Consider the following 18,604-nt stretch of genomic DNA (forward strand, 5'->3'; position numbering starts at 1 on the left):
GGGGCTGACGGCGGCGGTGTGTTCGTGTTGCAGGATTTCAAGGTGGGAAACCTCCTGGGGAAAGGCTCCTTCGCAGGGGTCTACAGAGCGGTATCCCTGAAAACCGGCCTGGAAGTGGCTATCAAAATGGTAAGGCAGCCAGCCAAGGAAGTCTCTGTCTTCCGAGAGACCGAACAAGGGCAAGTTGCAACAGGTTGGAGTTATGCGGTTGGGCATTCATGCCTGGATTGTTTGTTTGTACACAACCGATATTTAGATTAGGATTTGATCCTGAAAGATGCAGTACAACCAAATAGGCTGTATTAACAGAAATGCTTATAGTGCTATTAAAAGAACTTAAGCTCAAATCTTCAACGTAGAGTGGACAATCAGCCCTGTAATTCTAATTCATAAATTTGTGACCACAAAAACTTCATTTAGAATCCGTGTGGCTGGAGAGGTCCTGGAAAAAATACCTTGAAAATTTTCTCTCACTGCCAGGACAAACTTTGTGAAGGAAACTTGCACCTCACAGGCATTTTGCCAGACTTACTTATAATCTGTATTACTTCTATTTAGCTACCTTTTTAATGTTAACGATATTTAGCATATCTGCGTGGCAAAATCAGAATTAGGTTTCTCTGCTTAAGTTTTTCAGAAATTTTTTTAATTAGTGTTAGTATTGAAAATGTTAACACTTGTCTACTTCACAGTCGTGTGTTCCTCCATTTACCTATGATACTTGTTCATTAAAAGCATATAGTAGGTGAAACTATGTGAAGATTTGCTTGTATTTAGAAGTTTTCAGTCAAACGTGCATTGAACATCTAAAATGTCAAGTTCACTTGAAACTAACATGTATGTAATCAGTGTTGCAGTGCTTGAAAAATATTCTGCGATCCATTTACAGATAGATAAAAAAGCCATGCACAAAGTTGGAATGGTACAGAGGGTTCAAAATGAGGTGAAAATACATTGTCAGCTAAAGCATCCATCTATACTAGAGGTAAGAATGGCGTTTTTGTAGAGAGGACTGTATATGTGACTTGCTGTATAGTCTACAAAATGTATTTTAATTTTTTCATTGTTTTCTGTTCTAGCTTTATAACTATTTTGAAGATAGCAACTATGTGTACTTGATACTTGAGATGTGTCACAATGGTGAAATGAGCAGATATATAAAGAACAGAAAGAAACCCTTTTCAGAAGAAGAAGGTGAGATTTTCTTTCTGTGTAGCTCTCTTTCCATTAATGTTTTGGCTTAATCAATAAATATTTAATTCTAGTGAAAGAATATTTAAAACTGCCATCACTCTGAACCAGTTTCTATAGCTTAAAATCTCGTGATAAGTGATAATCTAGAGATTAATTACTATTACACATATATTCACTTATTTCTGTATACTTTTGTTTCTGTTTATGCCATTTTACAGTAGCTTGTGCTATTTCGGGTTTAAAAAAAATAGACAGTGACCTTAGAAGGTAGAGCTTACCTTTGTACAGAAAACTATGTTGAAATATAGGTCAAGACTGGAAAGTTCCACAGGTGAAAACTGGCAACTTCACATCCACAGACTTGCTTGCTTTGTGTTGCACCTCTTCACCTCAGTATTACTGTATTACATGTCACCAGTTAGAAAGCCTTCCAGATTATAGTTTGTCTTATGTGGTATCGTTGGAAATATTTACTGTGTCCAAGGTGTGTAGAAATGAAGATAATGCAGGTAACTGTTGCTTAAGGGCTGAGTTAGCAAGGAAGTACCCAATTTGACAATCCATCTAGAATTTTTGAAGGACTGGCAACTAAGGAGAAATTCTACAATGGTTTTACCTCTGTTTCTTATGGAAAGCACTGAAAAACCTATCTTTCCTTGAGAGTTCATTGTAAGAGTAATTCTAAAACTTTTTAAATTGGCTATGTTACTCTTTTCAATAGTGTTTTGAGGAAGAAGACTTGTAAAAAAAAAAAATTAATTGCACTTATGAATTTACTCATGTTTCATTTTCTTACAGTTGAGAGTGAGAGGATTTCAGTTGGAACACGGACCACTGAAAGCCTAACCAGAACAGCGCAATTCAAAAAAAAAAAAAACAGCAGAGTGAGCTGCTGTGTATAATGTTTGAGGGCACAGCCAAACAAGCTGTTCTGGTTTCAGCTGATCTGGATTCAGTCGTTATTGCCTCTACTGCTTCCAGAATTACCATGCTGGTCATCTCTTGCACAGTTCTTCCAGTTTACCTGCTTCCCTATCAGTTTCTAATCTAATTCTGTGAAACTATTATATATATATATGGATTTTTTGGAGCCCAGATCACAGGATGGATTAAAGGGGTACTGCTATACAGACATCATCTGTTTAATTCAGATCTGCTCCAGCAAAAATAGTTCATCTGATGGTACCTTAGTTCTAAAAGCTGGGTAAAGAAGTATATTCCTTTGAGGAGTGGTTTCTATTAACGTTTGTTACTCACCAGTCTTTGCTCTCTGCTAAAAGAGGATTGTAAATTGTTTGCTCTAGAAAGAATAATTCTTAAAATTGCTGTAATTGCAACATCGTAATAAATGATGCTGCTTCAGCCTGGATGAGGTTTTGTTACTCCTGCTGTAAGCTAAAACTCTTGAATATTCCCTGAATTTCTAATGTAATAGAACAGCAAAACTATCCCAGTATTGTGAACTTAAAAGTTTTTGAGAAATTGAAATCCTACTAGCCTTGCCAGTTTGCTAATGATAAAACAAATATAATCCAAACTGTCTCCTATAATCTGCACATAGTGAAACTGCTTGATTTCATGTATTTGCTGTTTCTGAGTGTGGAGCAACTTAACTTTTTAAATTCTTAAGAATCTAATTTTAAAAAGTTTAGGCCAGTTGAAAATATCTCCAGTCCTGTTTACATTATTCTGTTAGCAAAGAAACAAATCTGATTACTGCCGTACAGAACATTTTTTTTATGAACTGTCTTAAGATGTAGTCATGCCATATTGCTTAAAGCAGAAAGCTAATTCCAATCTCATTAGCATGACACTTAAACATCCTTGTAACATCCTCATTATTTAAAAAAAAAAAAAGCAAGGCCAATAGCAGACTTCAAAAAGTTATTTTCACAGTTATGACTTCAATTATATGACTAAAATATCTGGTTTTGTGTTTTGACAGCCCGACACTTCTTGCATCAGATTATCACGGGTATGCTGTATCTTCATTCTCATGGAATACTGCACCGGGACCTCACCCTTTCTAATATCTTACTCACCAATAATATGAATGTCAAGATTGCTGATTTTGGACTAGCAACTCAGCTGAAAATGCCTCATGAAAAGCATTACACCATGTGTGGAACTCCAAATTACATTTCTCCAGAGATAGCCACAAGGAGTCCACATGGACTTGAATCTGATGTGTGGTCTTTGGGCTGTATGTTTTACACTCTTCTTATTGGAAAGCCACCTTTTGACACTGACACAGTCAAGAACACGCTGAATAAAGTAGTATTAGCAGACTATGAAACGCCAGCCTTTTTATCAAGAGAGGCGCAGGACCTTATACATAGGTTACTTCGCAAAAATCCAGCAGATCGTTTGAGTCTTTCCTCAGTGTTGGATCATCCTTTTATGTCCAGGTGTAGCTCTGCAAGGAGTAAAGATTCGGGAACTTCAGAAGATTCCATGGACAGTGGAAATGCTACCATCTCTACAACCTTCACAGGCTCTTCCAGCATCAGTACCAGTGGTTGCTTGAAGGAAAAGAAGAAGCTGTTAGTTGGACAGCCACTCCCAAATAAAATGACTTTTTTTCCTAAAAACAAGAATTCCAGTAATACTTCATCCATAGATGGAAGCGGTTCTTTTCATCAGTGGGGAATTCAGGGAAAAGAAATTGGCGTAACTGGCAGGGGAAGAACCGTGCAATTTGCTGAAGAGAGACCACATTCACGCTACCTCCGAAGAGCCCACTCTTCAGATAGGTCTGGCACATCCCATAGTCAGACTCAAGGCATATCCAACATTGTTGAGAGATGTCACTCTCTGGAACTGCTTTCTAAGCCCAACGTAGGAACAAGGGAAAACACAGAATGCTTTTCACCTGCGAACAGCTATACTGATATAGGAGAAATATTTAAGGAGAAGACTTCTAGTAGTTCTGGTTCTTTTGAAGGGCAAATGTCTCCACCTGTAAAAGATCAACCACAGTAAGAATCAGTTTTTAAGATGGAATTTAGAGCTGCCTTATATGTTAAATGCATGACTTTTCCTGTAACTAAGCTGTAGTAAGTGCCCAAAGTCTCTACACTTGTAGCTTGAATACCAAATAGGAGAGGGTGATAGTTGATGCTGTTGCTATGTAGAGGTTTTCCTCCCCATGGTCCCTACCTTAAAGTTCATAGATGCAGCGCATCAGCTAGCTAGATTGTAGCTTTTATTTATCCTGGTAATACTCTGTTGTTGACTTATTTCCATGTGCAGCACGTTGAGTATTTCTTTCCCCTCAGTAGTTGTAGTAGAGGGCCTTGCTAATTCTTGTTTGTAGAAGAGACACAGATGAGGATAGAAGGCATTCAAAGTGTGACTACCAAGTCTTTACTTGCTGCGCTGGCTTTTTTTCTGTTCATCTTTAACTATGCCTTATGCTTAGACAAGATAAAGGAAAAAGACCAAATTAAGTACAAGATGAGGTGAAGGATTATAAAATTGGCGTACCAGAAAGGAAAAAAACACTCAAAAACAACTATCTGAAACATAGTTCTGTCCTTAGTTGTAGTGTCTGGGTGTAAATCCTGGCTTCTTTCCATACATTGATGGACTTCCCCAGCTGATACAAACCAACTCTGGTGTCAAATCTACAACTGATGCTAGGATGTTTTCTGTGTTGTCGGAGGCCTCATCTTTGCCTTCTGTGCACCGCTATGCAACAAGAGCTCTTTGTGATAAACTTAATCTGGCTATGCTCAGAAGTTTCCTTTGTTTTTTCCATCAGCAGAATATCAAAGAAGGCTTTCCTATTTTAACATAAGGACTATTGCATATCTTGGTTCTTGCATTTCTCTCCACGTTGAGTGGTAACTTTGTGTGATGGTTTCATGTTTTTCTTTTTGCAAATCAGTTCAGGGAAAATGCACATGAGCGCTTTGCCCCATAGAAGAAGTAAATGGAGTAAGAGGTTTTTCTTGACTATTCACAGGTGTTTGACATAAGCCTCTGTTCAGCAAGTTCAATGGCCATGTGCATTCTTCCTAGTTTGAGAAATGTTTGACTCAAGAAATTATTTATACAAATGTTAACATAATGCTTACTTGTATTCCCCATGACTTCATAAAGACATGCTATATGTAAATGTGACAGAATATTAATATGAGTGTGGGGATTAACTGAATGATTACTACTTTTTTAAATGGTTGATTACAGGAGAGCCTCTTACATCTATAGTTGGCCTGCACAGCAATCTTAAATGCAAGGTTCTAAGACTTAAATTAGATGCTTATATTCTGTGGGGGGTTTTTTGTGATAACTGAGTTCTTGCCAATGCTAAAGTAGTGATCATTGCAAAAAGAAGTACAGACAGGTACAGGCTACGGAGACAGAAAACCTCACAGGAGCTTAATATGAATTTGCAACAGAGCAGTGATTCTGCAGTAACTGTTTTTGTGTGTATTCTTTATTCTTCAACATGTGGATTATAGCTTGAGTTCACCTGTGACTACATATATGTCATTGTCTAAAAAGCTGGTAAAAAAATCTTTATGATCTTTGGGATTTACTATATTTTATATAAACTCAAACTATTTTAGGTGATAAGATTGCCTACATATTTCAGCTGCATACTTGCTATGCTGAATGACATCCACTGGGGTGATGGGCACCATCCCTGTGTCTTCTCCGAGGTTGTTTCCTATACTGTGAATTAAGAGCTTGGATGTAAGAACAGCCGCTGCCGGCAGCATTATCAATGGCTCTTCTTGTTCATGTATGTCAGTTCTGAGAGTCTACTAGTGAGTGCTAACAGCCTTAAATTTGTGCTAAAAATTAGTAATACTGTTTCCAAATGGAATGCTTTACCCAATGAACATTCCCCATGAAAAAAGAAGCATGTTCTAAGCTGTCCAGAGCTGCAAAATGCCACATGCATTTCTTAAACGTTCTGAAAGTGTTGTGATTTCTGCAGCTGTAACATTATAACTTCTGTTGTGCAAGTGTCTTTGATGTAATCTTGATTACATGTGTAACTTCTGTTTTGCAGCTCAAACTATCTCTGCCCAATGAAGCCCCAGGTTGGTTTGTTAGAGCAGAAGTCCCAGGCTGAAACAATGCAGCAGTGGCTTGGAAGCATGCAAACAAATGGTGTGTTACTAATCAGTTGTATATTTTTTGCACTCAAGTTGGAGTAGTGACTTGTAACTTGTTTCCTGTATTTTATTTCTTTAACCTTGTGACAGAAGGGATAACTGTATGGCCAAGTAACTGTGATACTGGAGTATAATGCCGACATCCTAAATAACAGCGATTGGATGTTAACAGAGGCTACTGCAGACAGACTTTTCTTTCTGAATGAAAAGCATGGGAGACCCTAAACTGACTTGCACTGCAAAAAATCTACACAGATATTGAAAGAGGCAAAATGATTTCCAGCATCGCCGATCTGTAGATTCATTCCTAAGCAAGAAATACCCCACTGAGAACATTTTGTTCTCTCTTTTGGACTAAGCTGTAACACTTTAGTTTCCTGAGGTGGGAATGAATTTCAGAAGGCTTTGTAGTTAGTGTTCCTCTTGAGCTGTTGGGTTGGTATAATGAACTGTATGTAACTGCCTTCATAAGAGTGAAGAAATTGTACATTGAATTTGAATCTTAGCTTCAAAAAAAAGGCAAAAAGAGAGGAAAACACAATTCTAGAACCTGCCATAATTATTCAGTTGTGACCTGAAGCGTGTGTAAGTATAAATACAGGACAAAAGATTGGCAGGTGGCTCAAAAGCCCTGTTAATTTAGTTGTGCAAATACACCTTAAGAGAAAATGGGACCTCAGTGAATGAGAAAGATAATGAGGCTGCAGAAGGAGGGGTGGAGGAAAGGACAAAAGACACAGAAGGGAAGGAGGTGTTCTTTGTCATGCATCATATTACATCATTTACAAATAATGTAATTTAATCATAAAACTAAATCACAAATCCATTCTGGACGTATTTGTTTTGATATTACTGGACTCCTTCCCTTCCTGTCTACAGGGAATTGCAATCATATGACATATGGTCTGAAAAATCCTATGTAATTTTTGGTCCCTTCTCAACTGTTCTGCAATATGGCAGGAGGAGTGCAATACTTGTTTGGGTGAGGCAAAAGTTGATCAAGGGCTTAAATATCAAAACTAGGGAAGCAGTTATAGGAAGCTTAAATTTAAAAATAGGTTTTTGTCTTTTAACAAGTGACTGGAAATAAAACAAGGTTTTTGGAGTATGCATTTAACATCTTGAGTACTAAAACTTCTGGTTGATGCTAAAACACTGGTTAGTTAAGCTGAAACTTAAATGAAACTTGGTACTAGAGGTTATCTGAATGGCAAGTAAACTGTTTCAAGAGATTAAACTAATTCTTGTAAACTAATTCTTGTTTAAGTATCTATTTGAAATCTTAGTATTTTGTTTACAGATGGTTTTGCAAAATGATTTGATATATGTTAAGACTGAAGGCTGTCATAACTGAAATCTAGTAACAGTACATTTTAAGTAGCGCTGGAATTTTGTTAGCATTGGTATTGATTGGTACTAAAGTCATAGCCTAACGATTTGGACTGAGATTAAAGAAATCCCATTCTCCACTTAAACAAGCCTTCTAAGATGATATTTTGAAAAGCTTTTAAAAACATAATAGCATGTTTTTCTTTGTACTGTGACTTTTTGAATCTACAATGTACCTTTATGATGCTTTCAGTTCTGCCGAGACCACCTGCAGACCTAACCGGTGACAGTAACGCACATGGAGGCTTTCGGTATCATCTGGATGTGCAGCAAGATGCATCAAGAAATGCATGGAACACCTTAAAAGATATAAGGAATCATGATGCATCTGTCGACTGTCCGCATTCTTTAAACCAGAGAAACCCAAAGAAATACATCCCTGGAGTTCTCTGCAAATCTGAGAAAATGCAACCATCTTCTACACATGGCCTTTGGTCAACTTCAGAACAAAACCAAACGTGGGGCAAAGAACCACCAGCACATCAGAAACCTACACTGCGAAGTATAATATCACCTCTCAATGCTCACAGACTAAAACCAATCAGGCAAAAAACAAAAAATGCAGTGGTATGTATCAGTTCTTAAAATGGAAACAACTTAAGTATTAAATATAATGTGACTGTCTCTTAAAAATCACTTGGTAAACTAGAAGCATTTGTTTTTATAAAACTTAATCTATAATAACTTAAAGTTGTATTGTAAGATGCATCTTAGTTTTTTGTATATGGAATACTGTAACCTTGTGGTCACTTCCTGCAAATAGTGACATGGCATTCCTTTTAGCTTACAAGCAAAGAAACTGTAGGTAGACGTAACCTCTATTAAATGCATACATACTTCCTACAGTTCTCTGTACTGCTTAGCTGTACAAGTTGTTTAAGCTTTCAACGTTAAGAATTTAACTGTGTCAAACACTTTCACAGATTAGATAAATAACTGGATTAGAAATTAAAATAGTCTTGCTCTCAAGTAAAAACTTGAATCTTTTTCCTGTAGTGCTGCTTTTTCCCTGTCTTGTGGGTGGGAAAATAAAACAAATTCCATGAATCCTTACTGATCACATAAATTTTCTGGTTTATTTGTTCCTGGTATCACCCTTTTGCCTTTTGTTCTGTTTCTTAGCCTTGCTTATCCTGTCATGTTTCCCCCTGCCCCCCAATTTGGTTTTTAAAAAAGAACATAATAGAGCTGACCTGTCTTTGTTTGATTTGTCACTTAAGAAGCCACACCCTCACTGACCAGGCTTATAACCTTCAGTCATGTTGAAGAAGTGTTCTGTTTTAATAGTGCTAATAGCAAAAGGTACTGTGAGAAGCATTTCTAAGTTTGCAGTGCATTTGAGGAAGAAGAGAACCCTTCTTTTCTAAAGCATTTGTGGAAAGAAGTGCTATCTTATTTTGCCAGAAAGTAAAGGTCTTTTTGTTTAACTTATATATTTAATATATTTTAGGTGAGCATTCTAGATACTGGGGAAGTGTGTATGGAATTTCTAAAAGAACACCATTCACAAGAACTGGTGAAAGAAGTTCTCAGAATATCTTGTGATGGAAATGTGGTGAGTATGTTTTCAATTTCTTCACTGTTGTGTAAAAGGCTTAGAGTATTCTGTTCTTTCAGATTTTTTTTTTTTAATTTTTATTTAAGTAATTATTTGTTTGGAAATGCAATGTTTACATATGCACAGCTGTAAACTCCTTCATGCCCCCCCCAGTACAACCATACAAATATAGGTAGCAAGCAATTATTTCAGAGCAAAATTGGACTTGACTTTTGGAACAGGTGAAGTATTGTTGGAAAAACTGCTGCTGTTAAATAATTACTTAGAGGAACAGAGCAATCATGGTAATTAATTAAACTGACTTATTTCCACACCTGTTAAAAGTAGGGAGTGCTGTAGTAAGTTGTAGCTGCAAACACATTTTTTTCCCTTTTTGTAGATTGCAGTTTATCATCCAAATGAAGGAAGAGGTTTCCTTCTTGATGACAGACCTCCTGCTCCTCCTGAAGACATCTGTATGTATAATTTTGACAACTTGCCAGGTAACCTGAAACTTATTTTAAAATTACAATGATTAATGTGATTTTTAGTGGATCTTGTTTGAGACTTTTTAGCTTTTAGCCATTACTTTTCAGATAATTGTGAAGATAAAACTCCTTTCAGAATAAGATTCAAACTACAGTTTAACTGGAAACTGTATTTTGAAACTTTACAAGAAAGTGTAAACCCACAGGTTTAAGTTATTTTGTATGAAAGTTATAAGGAGTCACTTACCCCTTTACAATGTAGTGCACTAACATTAAAGCTTTCATATTCTCCTCATTCATATTGGAAACCGTTTAAATACGAATGGAAGAAATATTATCAAGTCAATTTTAAAACAGAGCAACTCTAATTTGTGCTTCCCAATACTCAGAACTTGGGGGGGAGGGGAAAAATAAATACTTGAAAGCATTGACAGAGTAATGTAGACAGCTGAAGAACAAATATAAGCTAACTATAAGTTCTTAAGAGACAAGCAGACTTCTCTACTAATTAGAGATCAAGACAGCTTTTACCTAAAGCCAGGAAGCCAGCTGGATCGTGATATCTGGATAAATGGTATATGCAGCGCTTTACTATGTTGTTTAGGTTCTGAACTGTATTAATTGAAGTTATTCAAGTGAAGATGCACACTCTTCTAAAAGTTGGTGGAAATAAGTCCGTTTCTTTGAACATACTGCTGTAAAGTACTTAAATATTACTCACAATTTTCAGCTATCAAATACATATTTTAAATCATTCCTCTCCAAGCTGGTGCACAGTGTTTAATCTGATGACTTTTTGATAAAAGCTTTAAAAATTTTCTTTTTTAGAAAAGTACTGGAAAAAATACCAGTATGCAGCCAAGTTTGTGCAGTTGGTAAGAACAAAAACGCCCAAAGTTACGTTCTACACAAGATATGCCAAGTGCATGTTGATGGAAAATTCACCCACTGCAGATGTTGAAATTTGTTTTTATGATGGTATGTATTCATTTTTGCAGTTATGCAAATAGTTATATCATATTATTAAAGCTGCACTAAAATATTGCCAAACAATGAACACTTCAGATTGAAGAAAATACTAGAAACTTTTTTTTTTGCCACTCTGCCTTTATTCTAGCACTTGCAGATCAGTTTATTTTTCATTAGTTCCTTACTGATATCTTCTTCAGGGAGCACGTGTTGCAAAAGTGTTATTTAAACTACACCTTGTTCTTATTCGTGAGCTCTTCTTTGCGTCTACATTTGATAGTTAACCTGCGTAGTGAAAGGTGTGTCCCTACTCCAAGCTTTCCATTGTTAACTGGCGTAATAGGATTACCAAGAACACTCACTGGAGGAAGCAACTGGCTGCCTTCTCTGACTCTGCCCTTCATAAACTAGCCTGCACTGATGATTGTTTTCTCGCTATAGACTACTGTCAACTAGTTTGATTTGCCACATGCACAGATAAACCCCAACAGAATTTATGACAAAGAAAAGAAGAGTTAACAGTTCTGTGATTCAGTGTGGAACTGCTATTGAAAGAATGGGCATCCTCTTTAAAACCGTATTCAAATGCTACTAGAGCCTACTTAACCAATTTTTGGCAATACTGTTAGAGATGTTAATGTTATCTCAGATTAATGTTTAGAAAGGTAGTTCTTAAAAAATGTAATAAATGCATTATTCAGCCCATTTAAGTAGTGAGCTTTGGCCATAGAGGGCATTCTGTTAATATCACAGTCCAAATTTAAGTGGCTTTTTATTTCTGCTAGACAGAGAGCTTATGCAGGAGTGGTTTTATTCTTGCAGTAATTAAGTCAGTGAGATCTACTCTACTAAAGTGTAAGGTAACGGCAGATATCTGTATTTTGTAGATGCTGGTATTTTATGGGATTCACACTAGAAATGTTTACTTTTTTTTACAGGAGCAAAGATACACAAGACTGCTGGTATAACTCGTGTGATTGAAAAATCAGGGAAATCCTTCACTTTGAAAGGAGAAAGCGAAGCAGGTTTGAAGAAGGAAATACAAGTTTATATGGATCATGCAAATGAGGTAAACAGTTTTATATGGACCTTTTCCAGTGCAAAGCAACTTTCCAGAAATTCAGTTTCTCTTTCACAAATGTGCTTCTGATGTTGCTTTTTTGTATCTTTCATTACACTGATAAAGAGGGATGATAAAGTGTTTTTTGGAAGAGCAAATATCAATGTAGAGGTAACAGTAACAATGCCTTGCAATGAAGACCGTTAGAGGAAATTCTTACTGGTATGTAAAGCAGGTTTGCCTGTCTGGTGAAAGGATTAAACAGAACAGATGAAGCTGCTTTATACAAGTTAAAAAAAACAAAACAAAAACAAAGCTGTCCCCCCCCCTCCCCACTACAAAAAAAAAAACCAAACACAAAACCCTGCCTGCTGTGCTTTCCATGTCGTTTCATGTCACCTAATTAGCAGTCACAAAAGTAATTTTTTGTCTCTGAACTTGGGAAACAGTAAAAGTAACGTACAAATTTCCTATTCAATCTTCCTTATGTTCTGTTATTTTCTGGAATAGAATTCAAGGGTCTTCTAGTCCCCTGTCTAGTCCTGCTAAAAGGGGAGGAGATGTGATTATTAAGAACATAATTCCAGATGTGCTGAAGTTACGAGGGAGTCTTGCTGCAGTATAGCTTTTTTAATTGCCTCCATGGTGCCTGAGTGCAGCTATTATTGATGCTCAGTACCATTGAGAAAAGCATTTCCTTGTGTAGGCTCACCTCCCACACTAAACACGCATGAAATAGTTACGCTGTTCTCAGTTAAAAACTCTAACAAGCTTCTAATTCCAGGGACATCGTATATGCCTTGCACTGGAATCTGCTGTTTTGGAAGAAGAAAAAAGGAATGAAAGTGTTCCATTTTTTCCAATAATTGTTGGAAGGTAATATTTTCACTTGAAAATACTTTTGCATTTGAATATTCCCACTAAGCAGCCTTAGGCAGCTCATGTTTGCAGAAGCCAGGGTTGCTTAATAGAGGCTCATAATATTTATCTTGCTAATGACTAACTTGATAGCATGTATGAACACCTTATTTTGCACCTGCAAAGCCTCCTTTGATACTAGGACAACATAAACGTGTGGATTTAATCTAAACCAGGCTAACAATTAGCATGTGTAAAACAATTCTGCAGAAGACCAGTGCTGTCAAGTGCTTTGTACAGTCCATGGTAAACTGAAGGAAAAGCTATGTCTCCTCACCTGTTTCTTTAGTCCCTTTTGGACAGACCTTTTCCCAATTTGTCTCATTATTTTTCCAGAAAACCTGGCAATACTGAATCGCCACAGGCTGTAGTACCTCCACTGTTGGACAATACAAAGTGTTCAAAAGAAGTTATGGCAGTGGATAGAAATATAGCTGCCAGTTCTACTCCAGTTCAAACTCCAAATTGTACTCCTTCTGTAAGTACACAAGAACATCCAGTGGAGACTACTCTCCAGTAGGAATTCAAATATTGCTGTTTTATTTGAACTAATGGAATTTCATTTGTATGGACGTAGGCTTTTATTAGCCATTTGTGAGCCTATTGACTAGAAATGTTAACTTTGATTTCAACTAACTTCTGATATCTGGATTTAAGATCATCTGAAAAATCAAAATCCTCCAAAACTTTACCACAAATGACTCCTTGGAACATAGTTTGAAAATTGCTTACTTAGGTTATACAGCACAGTCTTCAATTTGTTTTGGAGAGCTCTGATGTGCCCTCAGGCCTGTATACCAAATGGTAGTCAGAAAGGATATTAGCACATGAGGCTACTGTTCTGAAATAATCCTGTTAGTGTGTATAAAAAAAAAGTGTAAGAGCAGATATATTTATATGTATAGCCAACAAAGCTTTGTGTGTAATTTCATCTAGTTTGTTTAAAAGACCCACCAAGCTTCAATTGCTGCATCACAGCCCTGATACAACTTCCCCAGCTGCCTGAATTATATTGGGGTCTTAGCACACTGAGTTTGTATCATCTTAACTTTGTTGAATTTATGTGGGTGTGCATCTCTGTTCTTTGATTGTGTAGCATGTCCTTAGGGCAGAATCTGCCAGCTTTCGCTTGACTGAAACAAACCTGGCAACAAAAATTCCTTAAGGCTTCAGTACTAGTGTTGATTTTTACACTGACTTAAGGTTACCCATCACCAGAGTTCTAACTTGAGGGTTCAGCATTCAAACTCATTCTTTGTTTGCCATATAGCAAACACTTAGGTCTTTGTAAGGCTTTCACTGTTTTGCTTTCTCTTCTGAAGTATGTATTTCTAAGCAAAATAACACAATAGCTGGTTGCCTTTCCATGTTACTCTTGACTATTTTTGTCAGTTTCTTTATACTTGAACTAGATCTGTATATCCTGAGGTACAGCTTGTTGTTTCTTCCAGGTTCTTGTAATTATCTGGACCCTGACCTCTTTCGTGACTGAGCTCTCCTATTTCAGAGACATCCTCTGACTTGCATCTTTTCACTGAACCCTCAATCTTAAATACTGCTAAGCACACCGCCTCATCTCTGTCATCTCTGACTATGGGAGGGGAGGTATCTGAGTAGTAGAACTTTTATAGAAGCAGATGTGTTCCTCCTAGACAGTAGTGGTGGTGTTGTCCTAAAGGCCTCCAATGTTTGATCCTCTGTTATTCTTAATTCATCACTTTTGTCTCTCTAAACCTGTAACAGACTCTGTATGTGCTGTAGAACTCTTCTGTTAATGTTTAATATTCTAGTTTCCAACTAATAGCAATGTCCATATTTTTGTAAAATATTGGCCAAGTGGTCATCTGAGTGAGGGCTACTTTATAATCTAATGTGTGTTGAACATTTTTCCTGAACATGGACAGGTTTTCTGACAGTCAAAAAAGGAAAAATGGGGTTTAGGTAGAAAAAGTCTGCTTAGGGAAAGCGATTCCTTTGTGAGTACAGGAAAGTGGTAGAAAAACTGTCATAATACTGAGAAAGTCCTATGAAATCCTGTGGGGTTTCTATAATGTAATGCTGTTAAATGAAGCATATAGGCTAATCTGTATATATCAAAAGATTAAAACAGGTGGTAATTGACTACCTTGGTACATAAACAGTTGGATTAATACTAAGGCTGCTAATACTGTGCATTTCTGGGTTTTAGGTGGTGTCGTATGAAAAGTCTACATTTTTGACTAACACTGCTGAAACTACATGCTCCTCTGTTCATCAAACAGAATGCAGCCCAAATTCAGCCCAACTTTTAAAATCTGTCTTTGTGAAAAATGTTGGTTGGGCTTCTCAGGTGAGAAGTAAATACTGATAAAGGAGGGAAGTCTGTTTCTTTTTTCCTATTAAACTTGAGATACGTATTTTTTAAGTCATTGACTTTAAATTTTAGTTGTGAGGAATACATTCAGTTGTGCTCTACTACAGTTTAAATGAAAAAATTGGTATATGGAAAGATCCTTCCAAATAAGCATCTTGGATAAATACCATGGTGAACTACGTAAGCAGAAGAAACCAAAATAATAGTTCAGTATTTCAGTTATCACAGTTTGCCTGTGGTGGTTATTGCCTATTTCAGTGTCTTCTCTCATTTAAATTTGACTCTAGTGAAAAAAAAAAAAAGAAGCTGTTAAACTTCTGTCTGTTCACTAATGTAGATGTAAAGGTGTCATCACGAAGTGTTTTTAACAGATATGTACCAGATCTGCACAAATGAATCTGCCTATACAACAGGAAAAGCTGTTTCATTACAGAGATTTTTCCTCTGCTTTCTGTGGGACCAGCTTTAGATTTAAAAAATGGATCTCTGCAATCCAGATAAAGTAAGCTTCCTGTCCTAACAGAAGAAGTTTGCTTTATATATATAAACTTCAGAATGTATATAGCTGTGAACTTTCACAAATGGGCCTTCTATTTTATGTTTGGTCCTATTTAAAATTTCTTTAGGAGTGGTTAAGCTAAAGGTACTTCTTTATTTAATTCTCATTGAAAAGGATGACCAAAGCTGAGTATCTGAAGCCTTAGGAAGTCCAATTCTTGAGACTGCATGAGACTACTTACTCCAAAGTAGTATGCTTGCAATCTTTACTGCTAAAAGACTGACCAAGATACCCAAGTCACTTCAGCAATTCTGAAAAACTTTCAGCTTCAATTATTAGAAAAATTCTAGGTGTGTAATCTTGTATTTTATGTCCTCAAACCATAATGCAACTTCTCTTGTTAGCTGACCAGTGGAGCAGTATGGGTTCAGTTTAATGATGGATCCCAACTGGTAGCCCAAGCAGGTGTTTCTTCTATCACTTACACATCTCCAGATGGGCAGACAACTAGGTGAGTCTATTACTGCTATAAAAATAGTTCAGCTTCTTGTTGGTGCAAGGCTGTTATGTATAAGGGAAACTTCATAGCTGCTATTAATTTTGTTTTATAACAAATCACTTTCCAATCACTTTTCTCAGTTGATTAGCTTATATAAGAGAAACAGCTGTAGCTTTGACTGAACTCTGGATAACAAATGAATTAAAAAAAAAAAGCTGGGAATGCATCTACTTGGTCTCCAGAGTATAGCCACTAGTCATGTATAGCACTTAAAAGAGGGAGGGGGAGAAAAATAAGGTTTTAATACTTTTTTTTTTCAAGATACTGCTAGATCAGGGAGATAGCATGTCAACATTGATGCATAGACCTGAAGTGCTCAGGTGAAGTTTTACGTGTCTTTTGGACACTGGGCACTTCCCATACAAATATAGCCACTCAGTAACATGCTGCTTCTGTGCAAAGTTTGGGACAGTAATATACAGTCCGTTCAGACATTACTGCAGCTTTAGACATTGTTTAGATATTTTCTTAATCTGAAACACTTTTTTCAGTTAAATACATATAGGGAAGGGGGGCCTAGATTGAAGCCATCAAGCTCCAATTAATGTGTCTAGATATACTTAAAATCTACTTGACTTAGTGGTTTGCCTATTTACAGGCAAGTTTTGAAATAATTATACTGTCCTGAAATAAAACAAATTATTTCAAGCATCTAAATTTTTCTGTGCTTATTTGCCTTTCTAGGTATGGAGAAAATGATAAGTTGCCAGAATACATCAAAGAGAAGCTGCACTGTCTGTCTTCTATTCTTGTGATGTTTACCAATCCAGCTGGTCCCCACTGATTAAAGCAAAGCAGATGTCAGGACACAAGAGCTTAATAAACTCACTCACTGACTTTCAAGTAAAGTGACTGATCTTACTCAGCTTATGCAGAAATTCTTCCAAAACCTGGTAAAAAATTAGGAAGGGAAGGGTTGTTCTGTTCATGCGTAGCAAATTGCTTGTAAAGTATCATACAAAACACGTTTTTCCTCAAAATGATGGATAAATTTGCTCAAGCAAAACTTTGAGCAACTTAGTTCTAGATAGCATCAACTTTTTGGAAATAATCTGAATCTGATACATATTTCTTCCCCTACTGGCTTACTCAGTGCCAACAATCAAGTAAAATGCATCTGTGCTGTTGAAGTGTTTGTATTTGTAAATAACTTATATTTTTACATCTTACAAGTAATATATGTAAATATGTATATGTTTTATAACTGTTTGTTTTTATTTTTTGTAGCAGCAGCTTTAACTTCCCTGCACAAGCATTTTATAAAAAAAATAAATGCAGTGGTAATTGTCCAGATCTACTTGTTTCATGTTTTATGTTTCATGGTTTATTGAAAGCTACTTCCTCTAAGTATTAAGCTCAATTTATAACAGGAGCTTACCTGATATCCTAGAGCATCACACGCCGGGAATTTAGGGCTAGGTGAAGCTTGGGGAGCAACAGTATAAAACTGTTGCACAAAGTTTACTTCTAGCTTGCTGAGCTGAAAAACTGCAGTGTGGTTTATATATTCAATATTTTACCTCTGGCCTACAGATGACTAAAACCAGGAGTACATTTGATAACCATCTGAAGTAGCATTAACAGTAGCTTTTTTTTAAGCATTTTGCTTCAAGCGTGCTAACACTCCTGATGTGGTGCTTATATTCATAGATAAATACTCCAAATTCCTCATAAGGTAGGAAAAAGGCTTAAGTTGAGTGGAAGAGTGGGATCCAAAACAGTGTCAGTGCAGGGGGAGGATGGAGGATCAGAAGAGCTGAAGGTGGCTTGCACATGTGGTCTAGGCACAACAAATTGAGCTGTAAAACCCTCAGAAAGAGATGTTCCAATACAGCTTTTTCAAATCTGCAGGCTCAGCTTAGAGCTGAAATAGCCTTGACTTCAAGTCAGTTCTCCTTATTCATCTAGTCTAACAGACAATTTTGATTATTTTTTGTCATGTCCAAATCAAGGAAATAGCTTGCAAAGAAAGATATGCAAGTAGCACTTAAAAAAAAAAGCCTTAAATGATTCTCCAAAAGGAATATTTTTTAACTGCTCTTTCAGTGGAGAAGTGTACCTTCTCATGTTGGACCTTAATACTCAGACAGAACGACTGCATGGTAAAATAACTATTGCAAGTCTTTGATAAACCAAGTAGTATGCATAGCTCTTACGCAGACCTGTAAGGTTTTTTTGAATATACCTGTAGATACAAACATGTGCACATGCACATAAATACAGCTTTCTTAGATGAAATGTTTTGGTTTAGTACTTTACTTTAAAAGTCAGTTGATATAAGATTAAAATAGCAAGTCAACCTTAAGATGTAGGTCAGCACTGCACATAAAAAAACTTGCATTATATCAGCCATGCTTATTATCTTTACTTCAGACATAATATAATCTAGTTTGATGTGCAAGCTAAACAGACAAATAGTTGGAAAAAAAACCTAAGCGGTAGACACCAGAGGACAGAAAGGCATAAATGCTTAGAACGAACAATCAGCTAGCTTGTAAGGAACAGTGTG

At 36.5% G+C, this 18,604-nt stretch overlaps 1 protein-coding gene across 1 annotated transcript; it reads left to right on the forward strand.

The window, feature by feature from the left end:
- PLK4 (polo-like kinase 4) lies at positions 1 to 16,879 on the forward strand (the record flags this gene model as incomplete). Its single annotated transcript, XM_009334960.1, has 15 exons — positions 1 to 129; positions 890 to 985; positions 1,080 to 1,194; positions 3,140 to 4,172; positions 6,218 to 6,318; positions 7,906 to 8,279; positions 9,163 to 9,267; positions 9,650 to 9,752; positions 10,566 to 10,715; positions 11,645 to 11,775; positions 12,551 to 12,642; positions 13,021 to 13,162; positions 14,873 to 15,013; positions 15,941 to 16,047; positions 16,780 to 16,879. Coding segments are annotated over 15 exons (2,919 nt in total), but the record flags the coding sequence as incomplete, so codon positions are not given.
- Between the last annotated feature and the right edge of the window lie 1,725 nt (positions 16,880 to 18,604).

Source organism: Pygoscelis adeliae, unplaced genomic scaffold, assembly GCF_000699105.1.
Source record: "Pygoscelis adeliae isolate BGI_AS28 unplaced genomic scaffold, ASM69910v1 Scaffold31, whole genome shotgun sequence".
Taxonomy (NCBI): Eukaryota; Metazoa; Chordata; class Aves; order Sphenisciformes; family Spheniscidae; genus Pygoscelis; species Pygoscelis adeliae.